Raw genomic sequence first — 19,358 nt, forward strand, 5'->3', positions numbered from 1 at the left:
GTGCTGCCGAAGTGAGCACTCTTTTGCATGTTTAATCATTAAATATTTCAAAATTAGAAAATAGTACACAAACCATTGTTTCTGAATCCCCCTCTTTCATTTAGTCCAATTTCCATCTTCCTAAAATATGTACTTGAGTATTTCATTAATCTCACTAACTTAATGTAAGCTCTGTCTTTGTCTGCAGATGTTTTTATTTCAGCTCTTACTCTTGAATTATAGTTTACTTAAGTTTTGAATTCCAGGATGATCGTTCTTTTACTTCAGCAATTTGAAGGTACTCTTATTGTAATCTGACCTCTGTTGTTGATCTTAAGAAATTTGCTGACAGTCCTTTAGGGGAATCTGTCTTTTCTTCTTGGTTTCTATTGAAGATTATGTTGTGTGTTGTTTGTGTGTTCATTTTACAGTTTCTCTGGGTATGTCTAGATGTGGATTTCTTTTTATTTTTCCTGCTTTGGATTCACTGTGCTTATTAAATCTTGACTCAATTCTGGGAAACTCTCAGCTATTGTCTCTTAGAATGTTGCCTTTCCCCAAGTCTCCAGTTCCTTGTGACACTTTTCTGGACACAGCTTTGGCCCTATTCTCTCTTTCATGGCCCTTAATTCCTCCCCTAAGTAGATGCAACACTTGCTGCTCTTTTAAGTTCCTGTTCTGGTACTTAAGATTTTCCTTTTTTCTCAAGATTTCTTTATGCATTACAAATAGTGTTTGTTTTATCCAGTATTTCTGTGTTTATGTGAGAGCTCTCTTGCATTATCTTACTCTGCTGTTTGTTGCTGCTTCTGGTGGTGGTGCTGTTGTAATGTACTCCAGGAGTTTTTCAAATTTTATTTCTAAGTAATATTTGGATATTATAATTTAAAAGCAGGAGAAAACAGCGGTCAATATTTTGGTCGGGCCAATACTATAGATAAAATGAAGCCATCTTTTCTTATAAAATTGATGTGTTTTATTTTTCTAGAGTTTTGACTGTTGGTAATTTTGCTTAGGATCTTAAGTTTTTAAAAGTCCTGAAACTTCCTGAGCCTCATTTAATATTTTTGGATGTAATGAACCTCAGATGCTCCCATGGATGTTAGTGCCACTAAAATGAGAAAATAAAGGGGTGCCTGCGTGGCTCAGTCTTTAGGCGTCTGCCTTCGGCTCAGGTCATGATCCTGGGGTCCTGGGACCGAGCCCCGCATCGGGCTCCCTGCTCCCCGGGAAGCCTGCTTCTCCCTCTCCCACTCCCCCTGCTTGTGTTCCCTCTCTCGCTGTTTCTCTCTCTGTCAGATAAAATCTTTTGAATAAATAAATAAATAAGTAAAAAGAGACAATATGGCTTAGCAGTTAAGAGCAAGATCTGTGGGATCAGACCTCTTGTATGGTTCCAAACTTGTCTCTACCACTTAATAACAACAGTGTGACTTGGGGTAAGTTACTTCTTTGTGTCTCAGTCTCCCCATTTGTAGCGTGGCAGCCTCATAGAGTTGTTGTAATGATCAAACGAGCTACTCTGTGTCCTAAGTGCATATAGGAGGCTCTCAAAAGTACTAGGTATTATTAATATAATCATTTTTATTGATTTACGATCATTTTCTTACTTGGTCCCCACCCTCTCTGTCTGCAAACAGCCAGAGTCTAAATTACGTCAGAACTTGGGTCAGAGATTTGACTTGGTGCTATGAGATATATAACTATGAAGATTTTTGGTTTTTTTGAGTTGTGAAAATTCCATCTTTTTATTAAAAATGTACATGCCCTTCAGCTGTGTTTAAATTTGCCACCTATGCCTGATCTAGCATTCTTGATAAAAGCACTTTGATTCAGAATAAGCAGACACTGTCACCTCTGCCTAAAGATCCTAACAATACTAGTAGATTTAATTCCCAGAATGTTGTGGCTCCGTCTTTTTATATTAGATAATATAATATGTCAGCTGTATTGTCAAGGTTTTCGGTACAATTTTCTGACCAATTCCAATATTTTCTTTCATCACACTGGTTCGTCACCACACAGTCCAGTGTGATAAAAGAAAAGATGATTATTAGTACAGAATTAAATCATGTGAAAACAGTTTAATTGGAAAAGGGACTCTGATGTGTGTATGCATAAATACCATGCTTCACAATAGTTAAAGAACTAGAGAAAACTATTCACATATTTCCTGCATTATTAAAAAGGATCCACTGAGCTCCCAGGAGCACCTATGGCCAGTTCAAATTAACCCAGTCAGTCGGTTGTTTCTTATGTACCGGCTGTGTGCTAAGTATCATACTCTAGGCCCTGGGAATACATTAGTGAACAAACCAGACAAAATGCAAGGAGCTTTCATTCTAGTGAGGGAGACAGATACACAAGAAAAATAAGTTAAATATATAGAGCCAATAAGGGAATATTGGGGTTGCAGTTTTAGATAGGATGGCCAGGGAAGGTCTTGCTGAGAAGATGACATTTGTTTAAAGGACTGAGGGCAAACAAGGTGAGCCAAGCACTTATCCAGGGGAAGAACATTCTGGGAAGATACATTGGGCCTTGATTACTGGGGGAAAGTCACTGGGTATGGAGCAGAGTGAGGGGTCAAAAATAGTAGTAGGAGATGATGTTCCATAGGTATTGGGGTGTGTGTGTGTCTGTGTGTGTGTGCGCGTGCACGCGCATGCACGCACGTGCGTGCACAGAGGGCCAGATCCTGTAGGGTCTAATAGGCCCTTGTAAAGACTATAGGTCTTACTCTGAATAAGATTGGCAGACATTTAACGGTTGAGCAGAAGAGTGATGTGTTGTGATGTACATTTTAACAGGATCACTGTGGCTGTTGTGTTGAGAATGGACTGAAGGAATGGTAGCAAAGGTGGGAGCAAGGAGACCAGTAGGATATTGTAATAATCCAGGCAAGTGATAATAGTGGCCAGAACCAGTTTGATGATATTTAGGTGATGAGAAGTGTTCAGATTCTTGACATATTTTCAAAATAGAACAACAGAACTGCTGATAAATTGAATGCGGCATATAAGAGAAAGAAAGGTAGTAAGAATAACTCCATTGGGTTGGTGGGAGCCACTGGAAGGATAGAATTGCCATTTGCTGATTTGAGAAAGACTGGGAAGAGTGGGTTGGGAAGGAATATCAGGAGTTCTGTTTTGAACATATTAAATTTGAAGTATCTGATAAACATCCAAATGGAGATACTGAATAGGCAATTGGATGTATGAGTCTGGAGCTCAGGCAAGAGACTTAGGTTGGAGATAGGAATTTGGGAGTGGTGGACACAGAGATGGCAGTCAAAGCCATGAGGCCAAGAGAGAGGAGGGCCAATGACTGATTCCTGACACACTCCAGTGTTTCAAGCATTCAGAGGATGAGGAGGAACCAACAAAGGAGACTAGAAAGGAGCAGCCAATGAAGTAGAAGAAAGCCAGGAGAGTGTGGGGTCCTGGAAGCCAGGTGAAAGCGTTTCCAGGAGGAGGGAGGAATGAACTACATGGGCTACAGCTAATTGGTCAGGTAAAATAACGGAGGATTTACCATGGGATTGAGCAATGTGGAGGTCTAGACTGATCTTAATATTAATGTAAGTAATCCTGGCACGTGTGAGGTCAATGCTGGATTTCAGTAGGTTTCAAGAGAGAACAAGAGATTAGTGAGAGCAAAAGTAGACATTTCAAAGGAGTTGTGTTTTTTTTGTAAAGCGAAAGATGGAGGGGGACATGGTGACAAGGTAGGGTCCTTGTAGCTTGAAAGAAATATGCTGATAGGAAGAATTCACTAGAGAGAATGGGATGATGCAGAGGAGCGAGGAGGGGCTACGTGAGCAGTGTTCCTGCAGTGGCGCGGACGGGTGCCCTCCAACTGAACCTTAGCGCTTGTAACATGATAGACTACTGTATTGAACATTTCACAATAAACAGTTGCTTCCTCCATATGAACACATATAATTTAGGGGCGCCTGGGTGGCTCAGTTGGTTAAACATCCGACTCTTGATCTCAGCTCAGGTCTTGATCTCAGGGTCATGAGTTCCAGCCCCTCACTGGGCTCCACATTGGGTGTGGAGCCTAGTTAAAAAAAGAAAGGAAATGTATAATTTAGCTGTCATTGCTCAGACTAGGAAGGTCCCTAATCAGTCTAACTCTACATGTGTCTGTGGCATTATTTGAGTTGAGTAAAATACAAAGAATGTTTTTTAGACAGGCCTCCATTAGCCAAAAAAAAAATCTTTTCAGCTCCAGCTCCCATTCACTGTCCCCTTACCACTTCACAAGGATATTGATGAATTTGTATCTTAGGTTAGCTAAGAATATGATGAGCTATTTTTAGCAATGCATTCTCAAAATGTATATGATGTGGAATGAATGACAAGACGTTAGACCAGTTTTTATGTATCCTTTATACACAGTAGCCTTGGAAAATCTCTCTCTTGTAGGTAGAATTGCCCTTAAAATGACAAATCTTGTAGTGAAAGCACCTAGCTAACGATTCAATCTCCTTTACAGGTTAAGGTCTGAGAAGGTACTAGATAGATAGCTCCTGAGTTTCTACTTACCGTGGATAAGTTCTTTCTCACAGTAAGCCTAAAAGGGTTTTCATGGAATTAATTAGAATTGACTTCTACAGCTTTGGGGTTTTATCGTAACAATTTTAATTCTTCCTGCATGCCTTTGGGGCCACTCTCATGTTATACCTGTCTTTCCATCCCAGTTAAATGTTGGTATTCTCTGCTCTTGTCTGATAGTGTTTTTAAGTTCCTTCAACATCTTCAGCTTTACCTTTTTCAGTGTCCCTCTTTAGATACCATGCTCAGAATTAACCATATAGTATTTTATGTATTGATTTATTAGTACAGTCATAAAACCTCTTCACTTTTTCTATTAATGCAGCTTATAATCACATTTGTTTTATTTTTAACTATGTCATTCTTATGAGACTCAGAAAAACTTAGGAAAGCCCTAAAACCAAAGGGGTTTTGTAATCATTTTGGGGGCCCAACCTGTGCCTTTGTCGTTATTTTGGGGGCCCAACCTGTGCCTTTGTCGTTATTTTGGGGGCCCAACCTGTGCCTTTGTCGTTATATGGGGGGGCCCAACCTGTGCCTTTGTCGTTAATGGGGCCAAATAGAGGACCTTACTCTTTTATTCCATCATTCTGTTAAATTCGGCTCTTTGTTCCAAGCTACCAATACATTTTTGAGTGTGTTCTTCCAATGTATTTCTATTTCTCAACCTCATGTTACCTCTAAAATTCATCCAAGTCATTGCCAAAAATGATGAACTGGACACAGCCAAAGACAGCCTTTTAGCACTCACTAAAAAATCCACATGCCAGATATTTATTTAACACATTCTATTTGCACTGTCCTTGTCGCTGGGAAATTTAAAATAAAAGGAAAAATCTTGAGGCACTCACAGCCTAGTAGGAAAACAGATACATAGAGTACAGTTTTGCCAAATAATGAAATATGAGCAAGTAGATTGGGAGCACAGAGGAAAAAGCTCCTGAGTCTTTTAGGCGGAAACTTCCTTGCAGGTTGGTGGTTGTGTTGTCCTTTAATCAAAAAAGCACAAATCCATTTAACTGGCCTGTTTCTATTTCCCCATCTTGTTTGCAAGGATATGGTGCAAGACCCTGCCATGTGCTTGCTGAAATCTGGCCACGTTTTATTTCCCACATTTCTCTTTTCTAAAACCAGCCTCATACCCTGTGAAAATAAAAGCAAATGAAGTTATTATTAGACTGACTTTTTAATGTCAATTAACTTATGTAATATATATTAACTTACCATACATGCATAATACATGTGTAGGAGCAAGAGAAATGTGTAATAAAATAGAATAGACTCCAAAAGCCAGAAGGAAAAAAATGGAGGCAGATCTGCAGGCTGTGAGACCCCTTGGTTGCCATAGTTGAAGTTCTGAGTTGGGCTTTGGGCTTTTGGATGGCCAAAGCAAAATGGAAAGCATGATGTTGGTCCTCACCAGCTGAGAGTGAAGTGGTTCTTGCTCTAAAGAGGAGCAAAGCTTTTGCTAAATCTGACAAGGGCACTGTGGGGGCCCATCGTCTGTGTGCTAAAATAGCGCGTCATGTCCCGAACATATATTCTAGGCCACAAACGATTTCATCAGGACCATGCTTCCTAAATTTTGTCACTGAGGAAGAAATTGCTCAAAGAAAAGATTTAATATTAAAGGTTGAGAAAACCTATAAAAAGGAAAGCTGTGCAAGTTTGTTTGGACAAAATTTATGGGAGATAAGAAAGCTTTTGTAGGGACACCCCTGTTAGCTTTCCCAGAACATGGTTCTCCCTCAACAACAGTTTGAGAAGTGTTGCATTAGGCTGTTGCTTACAGCATCCTTCATGAGAGGAACACCAGTCCCTTGGTAGGTTAATAATATTTCTTACACAGCCGTACAGAATGATTCTTTGATCAAATAAATATAAGAAACTCTGAATTAAACAAGTTTCTTTACTGGCGGACTTCTTTTTAATAAGCTAATGTACAATGTGAACCTCGCAGAAGGAGTATTCTAAAACTTATTTGGCCATGGAGCCCTTTTTGGTGGCATATCTGTTCATGGAGCATAAATTAGGGAACAAAGGAAATGGATAATTTGCAAATCCTTCAAACACCCTCCTCCAAGAGAAGGAACGTGGCAGCCACTGTGTCGTATATTTGTCAGCCCTGGCCAGGGGCACCTGTTGGGCTGTCCTTCCTTCTCGTGCTCTCAAACTCCAGGGCGACAGGCTCGCTCTCCCAAGAGCCTTCTCATTTGCCTATAACAGGAAGCAGAATACAAGTTCCCGTCCTTGCTTCCTCAACCTTTTTCGAGATGAAACTATGATCAGTGCAAGCCAGGTGTCTGTGGTCCCATGGCCTTTTCGCCAACTTAGACTTCTGGTTAGAGACCCCCATCACTGCAGTTGACTTCACTGAATTTCTCACTAGATCAGGGTTTACAATCCACTTTCTCCACCTGGCCTCCATGCCGCACACAGTCTCATTGTGTACTCTATGTCCCATATGTTTCTTTTATGGGTAGTCTTTAAAAACTATAAACAAGCAAAAAATCTTGGACAAATAAATAAACTTAAGCAATAATACATTTTAAAAATAATGAATATTAAACTTCATTTATTTATAATACTCTAGAATCACATTCAGTATTTTCTTTGGATATATGCATTTTATAATTATAAATAATTAGACAGTTCTAATTTGATTAGTTTTGGTTTACTGTAGGAGTCCCCAAACCCTAAAATGTAATTAGTATTATAATAATGGTGTATGGTGGGGCACCTGGGTGGCACAGTCATTAAGCGTCTGCCTTCAGCTCAGGTCATGATCCCGGGGTCCTGGGATTGAGCCCCATATCGGGCTCCCTGTTCGGCGGGAAGCCTGCTTCTCCCTCTCCCTCTCTCCCTGCTTGTGTTCCCTCTCCCACTGTGTCTCTCTCTGTCAAATAAATAAAATCTTTAAAAAAAAAAAAATAACAGTGTATGGTGACAGATGGTAACTACACTGATCACGGCGTGCACAGCGTACCATATGGAGTTGCCGAATCACTACGTTGTACACCTGAAAGTAATATAACCTTGTGTGTCAGCTATGCTTCAAGTTAAAAAAAAAAAAAAAGAGCAAGTATTGCATAACTGATTTTTTTTGAAGATTTATTTATTTTGGAGAGAAAGAGCAGGGGACAGAGAGAGAAGTTGAGAGAATCCCAGGCAGACCCCCTGCTGAGCGCAGAGCCTACCATGTGGCTCAGTCCTACAACTCCGAGATCATGACCCAAGCCAAAGTCAAGAGTCAGTCCACGAACTGAGCCACCCAGGGACCTCGCATAAATGATTTTTAAAATAAACTTAAGCAAGGGCGCCTGTTTGGCTCAGTCAGTTAAGCGTCTGCCTTCGGTTCAGGTCATGATCCCAGGATCCTGGGATCGAGCCCTGCATCGGGTTCCCTGCTCAGTGGGGAGCCTGCTTCTCCCTCTGCCTCTGCCCCTGTTTGTGCTCTCTCTCTCTCTGACAACTAAGTAAATAAAATCTTTAAAAATAAAATAAAGAATACCCTAATGAATATTAAACTTTATTCATTTATTTATAATACTCTAGAATCACATTCAGTGTTTTCTTTGGATATAGGCATTTTATAATTGTAAATCCATATATCTAATAATTTACATGCTTCTCGCCCCCTTAAATCCTTATACACATTCCCTTATATTGTCATAGACAACAATATACTTGTAAACCTTAATATGTATAAAATCCTGGAATATTATCAAATTCCATTTTGACAGTTTTGAAGACACTTTTATTCAGCAGTTGAGTCTTTTCAAACTTCTTGTACCTTCAAAGGGGTATTGATATCATATAAACTACCTTTTTTTTCTAATTTCCTTGGGCTGTATTCTCATGGGAAATGGTTGAGAATATAATATGTCTATAATAATATATAATATATCAATACAATTAATTTTCTAGCTTTTGTGTGACAGTAATTTTCTAAGCTTTCTGTTCTCTAAATTCTAGGTCCAGGAGCTCCACGAAGAGGAGGCACAGTGGGTGAACTATGATGAGGATGAATTGTGTGTGAAGATGCAGCTAGCTGACGGGATCTTTGAGACCTTGATCAGAGATACTATTGATGTTCTGAATCAGATCAGTGAGAAACAGGGGAGAATGCTACTTGTGTGACATCTTGCAAATAAACCGAACGCTGAGTGCTAACATGAGTCCTGGGCCTTTCTGCCTCCTGATACACACCCCATCTCCATCATAGCAAGAGCGCTTCTGGACTTGCTACCTTTCCTTAAAGACTACTGGTTTGGAGTTCATGGGACAATGCGGTATATCTGGTATGGCAGCCCTTGCCTTTAGAGACTGCCCACTGGATTAGCTGGTGACTTTCGGTGGGCAGGGTTGCACTCCTGATGTTGACACACAGTATAATCCTACACCTCTGGTTAACACCCCTACTGGGTCTCAGATACGGGCTGAAAACACCAGACTTACCTCTTAGCTTAGACGAGGCTATCACTTCCTTGAGTCTGAAGTCAGGCAGGAGAGGTATATAGAATTCTGCGTCCTACCACTTTTAAAAAGTAATCCTGGTCTACACCATGCAAGTCATAAGTGGACATTATAGTCTCTAAACAGTATTAAACCCCTAACCACTTCTAAATAGGCAAGTCTAATAACGTGTGCCTATTTCACATTCTGGAATTCATTTCATTTCTTTTTGAAGACCATTTTCTTCCATTATTGCAGTTGAGCAGCACCAAGTGGACTGTCGAGTTAACAGAAATCAATGGTAGCCTTGCTTTCTGAGCACCATCTAAAGAATTTTAAACCTTTGCATTATTTTTAGTTTTCTCTGTGTGGGCATGAAAACAAAGAATGCCCCCACTGAAGACTGGGCTCAAAGGACTGATGCAGGGCTGGTTCTTCTACCCCTTCTTCTCTCCCTGCACTTTTCTCACTCCTTCTGAACCTCTGCCAGCTGCTCCTAGAATCACAGATCCTCAGGACCATCTCAGGCATCCAGGCATGGCAAAAGTGGAAATAATTCATTTTGGCCTTCAAACTCTCAACTCCCATCTCTCCCCAAGAAGTCAGAGACGCTGTTACTTGAATGATTTAGGAAATGAGTGTGTGCACCAAAGACAAAAAGATACTGTCTATTGTTCGTGTGCTTGTTTTGCGCTATGGAACGTTTTTTAATTTATTCCGAGATAAATTATTAAGTTGAAAATGTGTGTCCCTATTCAGAAGTGAAAGATTCTTCTTGTAAAAGTTAAACCTCTGTCTTGAAGCTTCTGTGGTTCATAGTCTTTGCACAGGAAATCTCCGGTTTTAACAAACCCATACACATATCGAAGAAGGCAGTTTAATTCAGTGAAAAGAAGATAAGCTTTTCCAAGATCTCCTGCAGTAGCAGGAATGGAATCAGAGGATTTCAAGACACTGTATAATTCAGTTCTGCCTCTCTTGCAGCATTGCTTCTCACAACTATTACCTGTACCTGAAAATATATATATAGACTCCAGCTGCTACATTAGAGCATACGTGATGCTCTCTGGGACCTCAGTACCCTGCCTTCCTGACTGGTTTCTCTTTATCAGTCCTGTTCTTCTTCAAGTAATCTAGAAGAATGTGGACAGTCTTAGGCGTGAATGTAAATGCCTTAATACTGAAGGTCCTGATTAGAAGCATGATTTAAGACATCCACTGGATTCATATTTACAAATATCCTGGAATGTTATAGCTTCAAAATACGTTAGAAAAACCCCAAAGATGGTATAATCTTTTAAGTGTGCACGTTCGTTCATTTCTGCATCTTTCCTCCCAATCTGCCTTTGCGTCTCAGATGTTTCACTATGCACACTTCCATTCCTCCTTGGTTTCATCTTGTCATTATGAGAAACTTATCGAAATAATCATTGGAATATTTGCATTTTGCACAATGACTGGTATGATAGCTCTTGACAAATAAGGAAAGCACTGAAATGTGGTGATTGGGTCTCGGGAAATGCGCAGATTGATGTATCGCCAGCATTTCTTCTGGGCTCTTGCTGTTGAGCTCTAGTCTTGTAGCCATAATGAGCAGATGGACTAAGGGAAGCTAGGGTTTCTTGGGGTTATTAACCAGTAGTGTGGAGATATTGTTTTCACGTTGGCCAAGGAAAAGCAAAGGCCTTTCTTTTTAGTTTGTGTTATTTGAAAGACAGAAAAACATCTTATCTACGCCTTTTGGCTGTTTGTAGGATTACATTGTCCTTATGATACTGAAACTTTACAGCTGCTATAAATTTTTTATAAGTGAATATAAAAATAATATAATAGGAATATAGGTTGTTTTTCTACATTCTCATTATTTGGACCTAAGTCAATTTTTAATAAGAAAATTAATCTTTACTCTTTATGACATTATGATTCCAGAAAAGGAAAAAAAAAAGGTTAAGTGTGTGGAGTCAGCTATCGGGACTTGGGGTTCCGTGGTGAGGATACGGCTGGGACCGTGTGTTGGCCCCCCTCGCGTGTTCCCGCTGTCTCCCCTGTCTTCAGAATCCCAGGCTCCAGATGAGAGGCAGCCATCGGTCCGTCTTACTCCTTGTTAGAAATGGTTGTCCATAGTTTGGTAGCAGAAAACAGAGGAATCTAGAATTAGCAGATTTCTTATAATTTTAACTATTGGATATAATTGAAAAGGTATTTATTGTTAGCATTAGGACCAGAGACTATGGATACCCAGCCACTCGTTCCATATTGGGATCTTTTTAATCAAGCTCTGCCTCTTAACCAAGAATCTAAATATTCCCTCTTTCTAATCTTTGTTCCTTCCCCCTACACTCCCATCCTCTTTCACTCTTCATAATTCCTCTAAGAAAAAGATCTTTGCATCAGCAGTAATATCTTTTAGAATAGCACTATCAGAATTTAGTAGTAAACCAACATAGAGGCTTCAGATTTAGTTCTGAGTCCAAAATAATTTGTGCTATCCAGGGTACTGAACTCTGGGTTAACCAAGTACAGGGTATAGATTCCCTCTTCAGGTCTAAACAGGAATTTTTATTCTAGGGAAAAGTGGGAAGAGCTCAAAAGTAGTTAATAAGGAAGGTAATTGGTTTTTCTTTTACCCAAAAGAAAAGAAGATTCCTTCTGTGACTACAGGTCTCTGAGAAATTACCTTTCAAAAGAGATTTCATTGCTCATAAGAGTGTTGTGGCCTATTGATAAAAACAATTTTGTTCACTTTCTTGTCTTGAAAAAAGTGGCCTTAGCTTTTTGCAATACTTGAATCAAGTGTGTCCTCACACAGCATTGGAGACTCTTAACTTTTCTGCAAGAAGTTCAAACTTACATCTTCTTTTACTACCTTAAGAATACTAGTGAAGAAAACATTAATTCAAAGAGCAAATGATAGAAACTACAATGATGTTCAATGCAAATTGTAGGAATTTACATGTTTACAAATCATCTTGAACTGGTTGTGCAGCAATTCAATAAAATATCTTTGTATTATAAAAATGTGAAGAAAACAATGTAAACTGATGTAAAGGAGGTACTGTCATTTTAATTAACCTATGTTTAATAGCTTTTCCTTCCGGACTTTGCAAAGCCTTCTTGGTAAACACATTGCAAAGCGTTCTCTGGGAGGCCTGGCCTCCGTGTGTGTACTGTACTGTGCAGACATGAAAAACAAACCCGTTTACTGTGTATGTGTAAATAGCCTGCTCATCAGGCCATTTTCAGCCAATAGTCACATCCAGTGCAGCTTTGCACAGAAGACTTGGGGTGTGGTTTGTAAGTATGATCTGTAAAATAACTGGGATGAATTCCCATGTATACCTGTGTAAATAGATTTGTTAACTGAAATGTACTTTAAGAAAAAATAAAGTCTGTAAATAAACTGATTTATAAATTAAGTTTGTGTCCCGTGTCTGTTTTTTCACCTTCTGAGCCGAGATTAGAAGCTAGTCCCCATGAACTCAGGCAGCGGTGTGAGGGGAGCTGAGTGCGGGAGCTGTCCCCTCTGTTCATAAACGCCATCGCCGCATACACCCAAGCAGCCTGGGCTCTGACATTCGTCACTCGTGTGTACAGTCCCTGAGTACACCTTCATGTTCTGAGCACTGTGCCGAGTGGTGGGCAGGTAGTGGAGGCCACAGCCGTGGTCCCTGATCTCCTGGAGCTGAAAGTCTAATCAAAGAGTCATCAAAAGAGAATTTGAAAAGCAGTACGTGACAAATCACAGTAAGTGCTGCAAATGAAGCACACGTGGGGTTTGAGCATATATAATAAAAAGAACCCAACAGGGGTGGGGATGGGTCAGAGAAGAGCTCCCTGATAAATTATACCTCTCTGCTCTATATTGATGGGCTTCTTCCCTGTAATTCATGGCAAACATCTTTTCTCCCAGATGACTTGAATTTTGATCACCCTTGCAAAATAACACACAGAAAAGTCACACACAATTAAGTGGGCCACAAAAAAGAGCAACCATCCGATGACTAGGTGTGGAGGCTATAATTTATTTCTAGAAATACAAGCTTGGAGAAGAATGGAGCTAGAGATCTAGAAGAATAAAAGAATTTCCAAGATGGAAATGTATGGCACTCAGGGTAATGAATCCTCTCTAACCCAACAGATTAGAAGTAACCACCATGGTCTCCCCTGAATTCTTCGAGGAGCCTCCTAATGGCCATCCGTGCTGTGCTTTTAACCCCTACACAGCCATGAACATTAAAGGAGTTCTCAGAAGAGGACTGACCCCAAATTGCTGCAGAGTCTAAAAAATCCTTCTGGCTCCCAGAATAGATGTATGAGTGTCCACTGTGTGCCAGATACTGTGTTTGGTGCTTGGTAGACACAATAGTAATGACAGGTTGAATCTTGGGAGGGGAAAAACCCAAATATATCTTTATCCTTGAATGCGAGTACGTGAAAGTGGTAGCTAGCGCTGGTAGATGGCAGAGCTAAGAATGGTGAGCCCAACAGCGGTGAGATCTACAGTGGTGAGTGCCCGCAGAAGTGAATGCTGAACTAGCCAGTGCCCTACAGAATCCCAGAAAAGCTCAGAAATCGAAGGCAGTGACTGCCACAGAAAAAGGTGTGAAGCAGGGGGACTGTTCCATCACTTACTGGCTGGCCAGGCTATGCGCGGCCAAGGCTAAAAGGTAAGTGGCATCCAGGGAAGAGATCAGGACGCGAGATGAGATCACTGAGCACAGACAACAGCACCCCAGCCTCAAGTGGGACAGCACTTTCTTCCGGCCGGAGAGGAAAGGAAGTGCACAGGGGCCAGCCCCTAGCAATGCGTCGGGCCCCCGCGGCCAGAGGAGTGGGAGATGTGACCGCACGCACCCCATGCCGCGCCTCAGTGCAAGGACCAGGACCCGCCCCATGGGGTCTGAAATAGACGGCTGGGGGTGTGCCTGAGGGCCACTGACGCACGCGCTTAAGCAGAACAAAGGAGCACACATTGTGAGTCTGAAGGAGGGAAAGGTATTCCCACACAAGCTGATAAGGCCAGCACAGGCTGGGGGCACTCCATCTCTTGGTTTGGGAAGTGGGCCAGGTCCCAGGGCCCATTCCTATGTGACCCTGTAGGAGGCGAGAAGCTGTGTAACTTTCTTTCCCAACAGTACACCCCACCCACCCTGCTCAGCTACTGGAATAGCAGATAAAGCACATCAAATCCAGGGGGAGCACGGTTTACCTCAAATGTGTAGGCAGAGCTGGGTCCTTGAGCCCCTGAACAACCCATATGAAGAGAGTTAACAGAGCCTTCCTGTCATTTCGAGACATTTACCAGAGTCACTGGGAGAACCAAACCCCCGGACGAAGATCAGGCCTCTCCGGAGGATGGTCCTCAACCAGAAACCTCCAGTGCCTGGCCGAAGCCAACTGAAGAGCTTAAGCAATGAGTCTGCTAACCACCCCCCCTGAGCACAGGGCTTCTCCGTCCCTCGTATTGTTGATCTACCCACAGCAAGAGGCGCTGGCAATGACACAGAAGCCAGCCTGTTCCGCCGGCAGGTAACTGAAGGCTGTTAGGTGTCCATCACCACCCTGGCCAGGGAGCTTAGTGACTCTCCTTGGTCTAGAGGAAAGTCCAAGTCATCGTGTACCAGCCAAGCCATTAAAATGGGAATGTGAGACAAAAGGAACTTTATTCTGGGATGACAAATGCAGCATTGTTTGAGTTCGTCTCCTCTCCTGACAGCTGCGCTGTTTCTTGCCAGGGTTGTGTTGTCACACCAGGCACAGCGCAAGCTTCTGCAGGAGCAACGGGAAGACAGCTTAATGTTCCCATCTCGCTCCCATGCTCTGAACGTCCCCAGGTCCAAGATACTCTTGTTTCCTACTTCCTTGGGATCCGCTGCCCCTTGCTTAACCCAAGTCTTCTGGCCCAGTCATCCAACCTGGGGACGGAGGTCACAGTCCAAATGAATTTGACAGATCTTGTAATATCACCCACTCGAGTCGGAGGTCCCAGCGTGACCAGGAGAACCCAAGGGTCCTGATGCTCTTTTGCCCCCTCCCCCATTTCCCTGGCATCCCCCAGAGTGAGATACCTGTTGCCTCCACGTTTGGACTGGGAGGCCCTAGTGTGACACCACTGTGGCCCTAGCAACAAGTCACACCTCGGGAGTGTGTCCCAGTGGGAGAAAAAAAATGTTGAGTATACCGAGGTGGGGATTTTGCCAGAGCCGCCTCATCAGGTGGGCTGCCTGGCCTCCCATCCACTCCAAGTATCACCCACCATGGGTCAGAGCCTACTGGCAACTGTTCAGTGCCTTTTCTTTTTTCTTTTTTTAAGATTTAGACTTGCGCTCAGCTCAGAGCCCTACATGGGGCTCGATCTCACAACCCTGAGATCACAACCTGAGCTGACATCAAGAGTTGGCAGCTCAACCGACTGAACCACCCAGGCGCCCCCGTTCACTGACCTTTCTTAAGCAGAGGTACCATCTGGTAAGTTGGCGGGTTTTTTTATGGCCTTTGTATAGTTGTTGCTTAAGCTGCTCACTGCAGTGTTTTGCCCCTGGTCTGTCTGGGGGTGACGGGGAACATGAAAGCCCCACCTCTGTTACAGGTACATGTCCAGCACTGTATTTTTGGGGCTGTGACTGTGGCGTCTTGATCAGATGGGAACTTTGTTGAATATCTGAACATACGGCAATGGGGCAATGGTGGTTTTTGAGCCACAATAGTGATCTGTATGTCTAGATGGCACCACACCATGAGCACCGCTGGAATCCACGTCTGGGGACTAGTGGCCCAATGTGGTCAATTTGCCATGTGTGTGTGAGGCCTAAGCCCACTTGACATGGCTCTGCCCACTCTATTGCACGGTCTGCATTCAGTACAGGAGTCACACAACTCTGTTGTTACCTTTGGCTTTCAGTTTTGGGGGGTGAGACATTGTGATTTGGTCCATTCTTGTATCGGAGGTAGACTTCATGTTCCATTCTGTAGTGGACCCAATGGGGTTGTTTGCTAAGCGCATGTTAGGTTAGCTCATGAGTTCCATTTGTGTTTTTGTTGTTCATTTTTTTAATGGTTCTTTGTTATAGGCATTAATATGAGTGATGAATTGGGGTGGCTTGTTTTTTTTTTTTTCAGTCCACTAAGCTACTGTCACAGTCCCTGTCCCTGCACAGGGGGGCCTTTACGTATAGCTCGGGGGTTTGTAACGGCCCATAAATCTGTAAGCAAGTAGTAGAGACTTGCTCAGGGATTGGCTGGACAGCCATCATCATCATACACAGTTTGGCCCATTGGGCAGGATATTCTTATCTGGTCTCAATTAAAAGGTGGTCGTCCTTGGAGAAGGCGGCCACAGTGGCCCAGACAACTCTCCCAGCTTTGAGCTTTGCAGCTGGGACATCCCTGAACTGTGGCCCCCGCTTCGTAAAGGGAGGGGCAGGGGCAGCCCCTACGGCTGGTTAGCCTCCTCTGACAGAGCAGATACTTGTTTATGGAGTTGCCTGGCCTCCTGGGGCCCACGTGGGCTTGACCTTGGTTGTCCTGTGTTCACTTAATGATGGAACTTTGTTGAAGCTGTCCTGTTTTGTTAGTGGGATTAGTGGGTACCCCCATGAGGAGGGGCAGCTGAGGTTTCATGGTCCCACAAGTTGTCAGGCTTCTGTGGTCAGGCTCCCTGTTTTCAGGCAGGCCCAACATCAGGCTAGAAGTTGCCATGGGAGGGGAGGATGCCAGGCAGCTGCCTCAGGTAATTTATGTGTCCAAGACCCAAGGGACCAACACACCTCGACAACAGTCTCTTGTGATCACAGGTTCTAATCCACCCGGGGAGGAGTGGATGATCCCTTTCCTAAGGCGAGAGCGGGACCTTGTATGCTGCACAGCCTCCGGACCTACTGTTGTCAGAGGCCCCATTCAAAGGAGCACAACGTGGGTAACCTTGACAAAAGGGGCCAAAGGAGTCCCCCGATGTGATGCATGTTTCTTAGTAGCCACATAGGCCTGCCAGTCGTTGAGTCTCTTTTTTGTTGGTAGGAACTGCCTAGGACAGTAACTTTTCTTTCATCTTGTCAAGAATGTGTTCCTGCTGACGGGCCTCCGGGGCCCCCTGGTGCGGCCGTAGTCGAGCAGGTCCGGGACCTTCCCAGGGTGGACGGCCCAGCCTACATGTGTCATAGTGTCCATGACCTCACACGGGGCCCGGCTGACTTGTTTCTGAGTTAGGCCAGCAGGGAGGCTGTCCTCAATCTAGTGGATGACAAGCACCTCTGGGAGTACTTGGGCTTAGTACAGATCTAGGCCTACCCGCTGCTGGCGTGTGGCAAGGGGGCTGAGGTTTCCCTGTAGAGGTGCAGCGAAGGTATACTGGAGGCCGTTCCTGCCGTTCCTACCGTGCCCCGGCACGAAGAACTCTCAGCGGCCCTGCTCAGAGCACCACATCTGTGCCCCCGTTCACTGGCTGGCCAGGCTACGCGCGGCCAAGGCTAAAAGGCAGGTAAGTGGCATCCAGGGAAGAGATCAGGACGCGAGATGAGATCACTGAGCACAGACAACAGCACCCCAGCCTCAAGTGGGACAGCACTTTCTTCCGGCCGGAGAGGAAAGGAAGTGCACAGGGGCCAGCCCCTAGCAATGCGTCGGACCCCCGCGGCCAGAGGAGTGGGAGATGTGACCGCACGCACCCCATGCCGCGCCTCAGTGCAAGGACCAGGACCCGCCCCATGGGGTCTGAAATAGACGGCTGGGGGTGTGCCTGAGGGCCACTGACGCACGCGCTTAAGCAGAACAAAGGAGCACACATTGTGAGTCTGAAGGAGGGAAAGGTATTCCCACACAAGCTGATAAGGCCAGCACAGGCTGGGGGCACTCCATCTCTTGGTTTGGGAAGTGGGCCAGGTCCCAGGGCCCATTCCTATGTGACCCTGTAGGAGGCGAGAAGCTGTGCATGACTGCCTTTCCCAACAGGGATGAAAAGACAGAACTTGGTTGACTGCTGAAAGGAACAGCTAGATCCCCTTGGTACCCATACCTGTCCAGTGGGTGCGGGTCCCTGCCAATCCCCTCTCAAATGCTCTCAGGAAATCATTTATTCTCTGGAGAAACTGAACCACAGTGTCCCTGAACCTGAGGACTCCAGGTACAGCAAAACACGAGGCAACAAATGGAAAATAAAAATTAACTTAAAGTCTGTGGATTAAATGGAAGAATCTAGTCAGGCTTATCTAGGACCCCCTCCGCCAGGAAGAAGACTGAAGGATCCTCCTCTGAAAAAACAGAATGGCTTTGGAGGAAAGCCCTCTAGGTACTGACATTGGGAGATTCCCCTAGAGAAAAAATTGGTTTGTTACCTGATCTCCTTCCAGGGAAGCTGACCAGTCAAAGCTGCACACATGCCTAATGAGTTACTCATCCACATTTTAGCGCATCACCCAGATGTGAACAAATAGCCAGCCATCTCCAGACATTTGAGGAGAGCCACCTATATGAGCCAGGCCAAACCAAAAAGAAAAAAACAAAAGGGATTCTGGTGAAACAATGCATGGCACAAAAGGAAACATCACAAGACACAAAAACCACAATTAAAATGAAAACCCTCAGATAGCTCCACAATATTGTGTCCATGTAATAGGAACAGGATGCTCTAAAAGAGTAATGAATCAGAGAACGAGATGAAGCTCTTGAAAATTAAACCTATAGCAGCCATTATTTAAAATTCAGTAGAATGTTAGAAGGCAAAGTTGAGGAAACCTCCTAAAAAGTAAAACAAAAAGGTACATAAAAATGGGAGAGAAACAGATAAAGTTAGAGAACCAGCCCAGGAAATCCAACATCTAATTAATTGGAATCTAGCAAAAACAGAGAAAACTGGAGGAAATTAGACAAGAAAAGAATTCAGAACTTACCTATGTGAATTTGCCATTGGAAACGGTCCAATGAATGCCTTCGCACGAGAAATAACTCCCCAACAAGGCTGATCATGGTGAGATATGAGGACTCTGCGGGAAAAGACAAGGGCTAGAAATAAAAATGTCATCACTCTCCTGAACAGAAACATTGGAGACCATAAGAAAACACAGCAGAATTTTCGTAAATCAAATGAAAATCGTTTTCATCCAAAAGTCTACACTTGGCCAAATCATGAATCAAGTGCTAGGATAGAATATGAAGGTGTTTGGGAGTGTCCTTTCTTCTCAAGCATCCTTTCTGGGGCGGGGGGCATAAACCCTGAAAGACGAAGGCTTGAGATCCAGAAACAGGCTCCACCCAGAAGCCTGTGAAGGAAATCCCCAGGGTGACTTGGAAGGCATTCCCAGGATGACGGCTGTCTGGCACACCTAGAGAGCCACCAGTCCAGATCAGAGGCGGCGCGGGGGGGGGGGGGGG

General features: G+C 43.7%; 1 protein-coding gene and 1 long non-coding RNA gene across 5 annotated transcripts in view; one reads left to right on the forward strand and one right to left on the reverse strand.

Annotated features, from left to right (window-relative positions):
* Window positions 1-8,716, forward strand: part of CEP350 (centrosomal protein 350) — a 151,672-nt gene extending 142,956 nt beyond the window's left edge. For all 4 annotated transcript variants that reach the window (XM_027612703.2, XM_027612706.2, XM_027612705.2 and 1 more), the window contains exon 38: window positions 8,514-8,716. In XM_027612703.2, coding sequence (XP_027468504.2) covers window positions 8,514-8,678 — 165 coding nt within the window. In that variant the 3' untranslated portion in view covers window positions 8,679-8,716. The remainder of the gene's footprint in view (window positions 1-8,513) is intronic.
* LOC113933044 lies at window positions 5,340-18,984 on the reverse strand. Its single transcript, XR_003523223.2, has 3 exons — window positions 18,878-18,984; window positions 18,323-18,453; window positions 5,340-5,681 (listed from the first exon to the last, which is right to left on the reverse strand). It is a non-coding gene; the product is annotated as an uncharacterized LOC113933044 (long non-coding RNA).
* Window positions 18,985-19,358: the final 374 nt, after the last annotated feature.

The sequence above is a fragment of the Zalophus californianus genome, chromosome 10, assembly GCF_009762305.2.
Source record: "Zalophus californianus isolate mZalCal1 chromosome 10, mZalCal1.pri.v2, whole genome shotgun sequence".
Classification (NCBI taxonomy): domain Eukaryota; kingdom Metazoa; phylum Chordata; class Mammalia; order Carnivora; family Otariidae; genus Zalophus; species Zalophus californianus.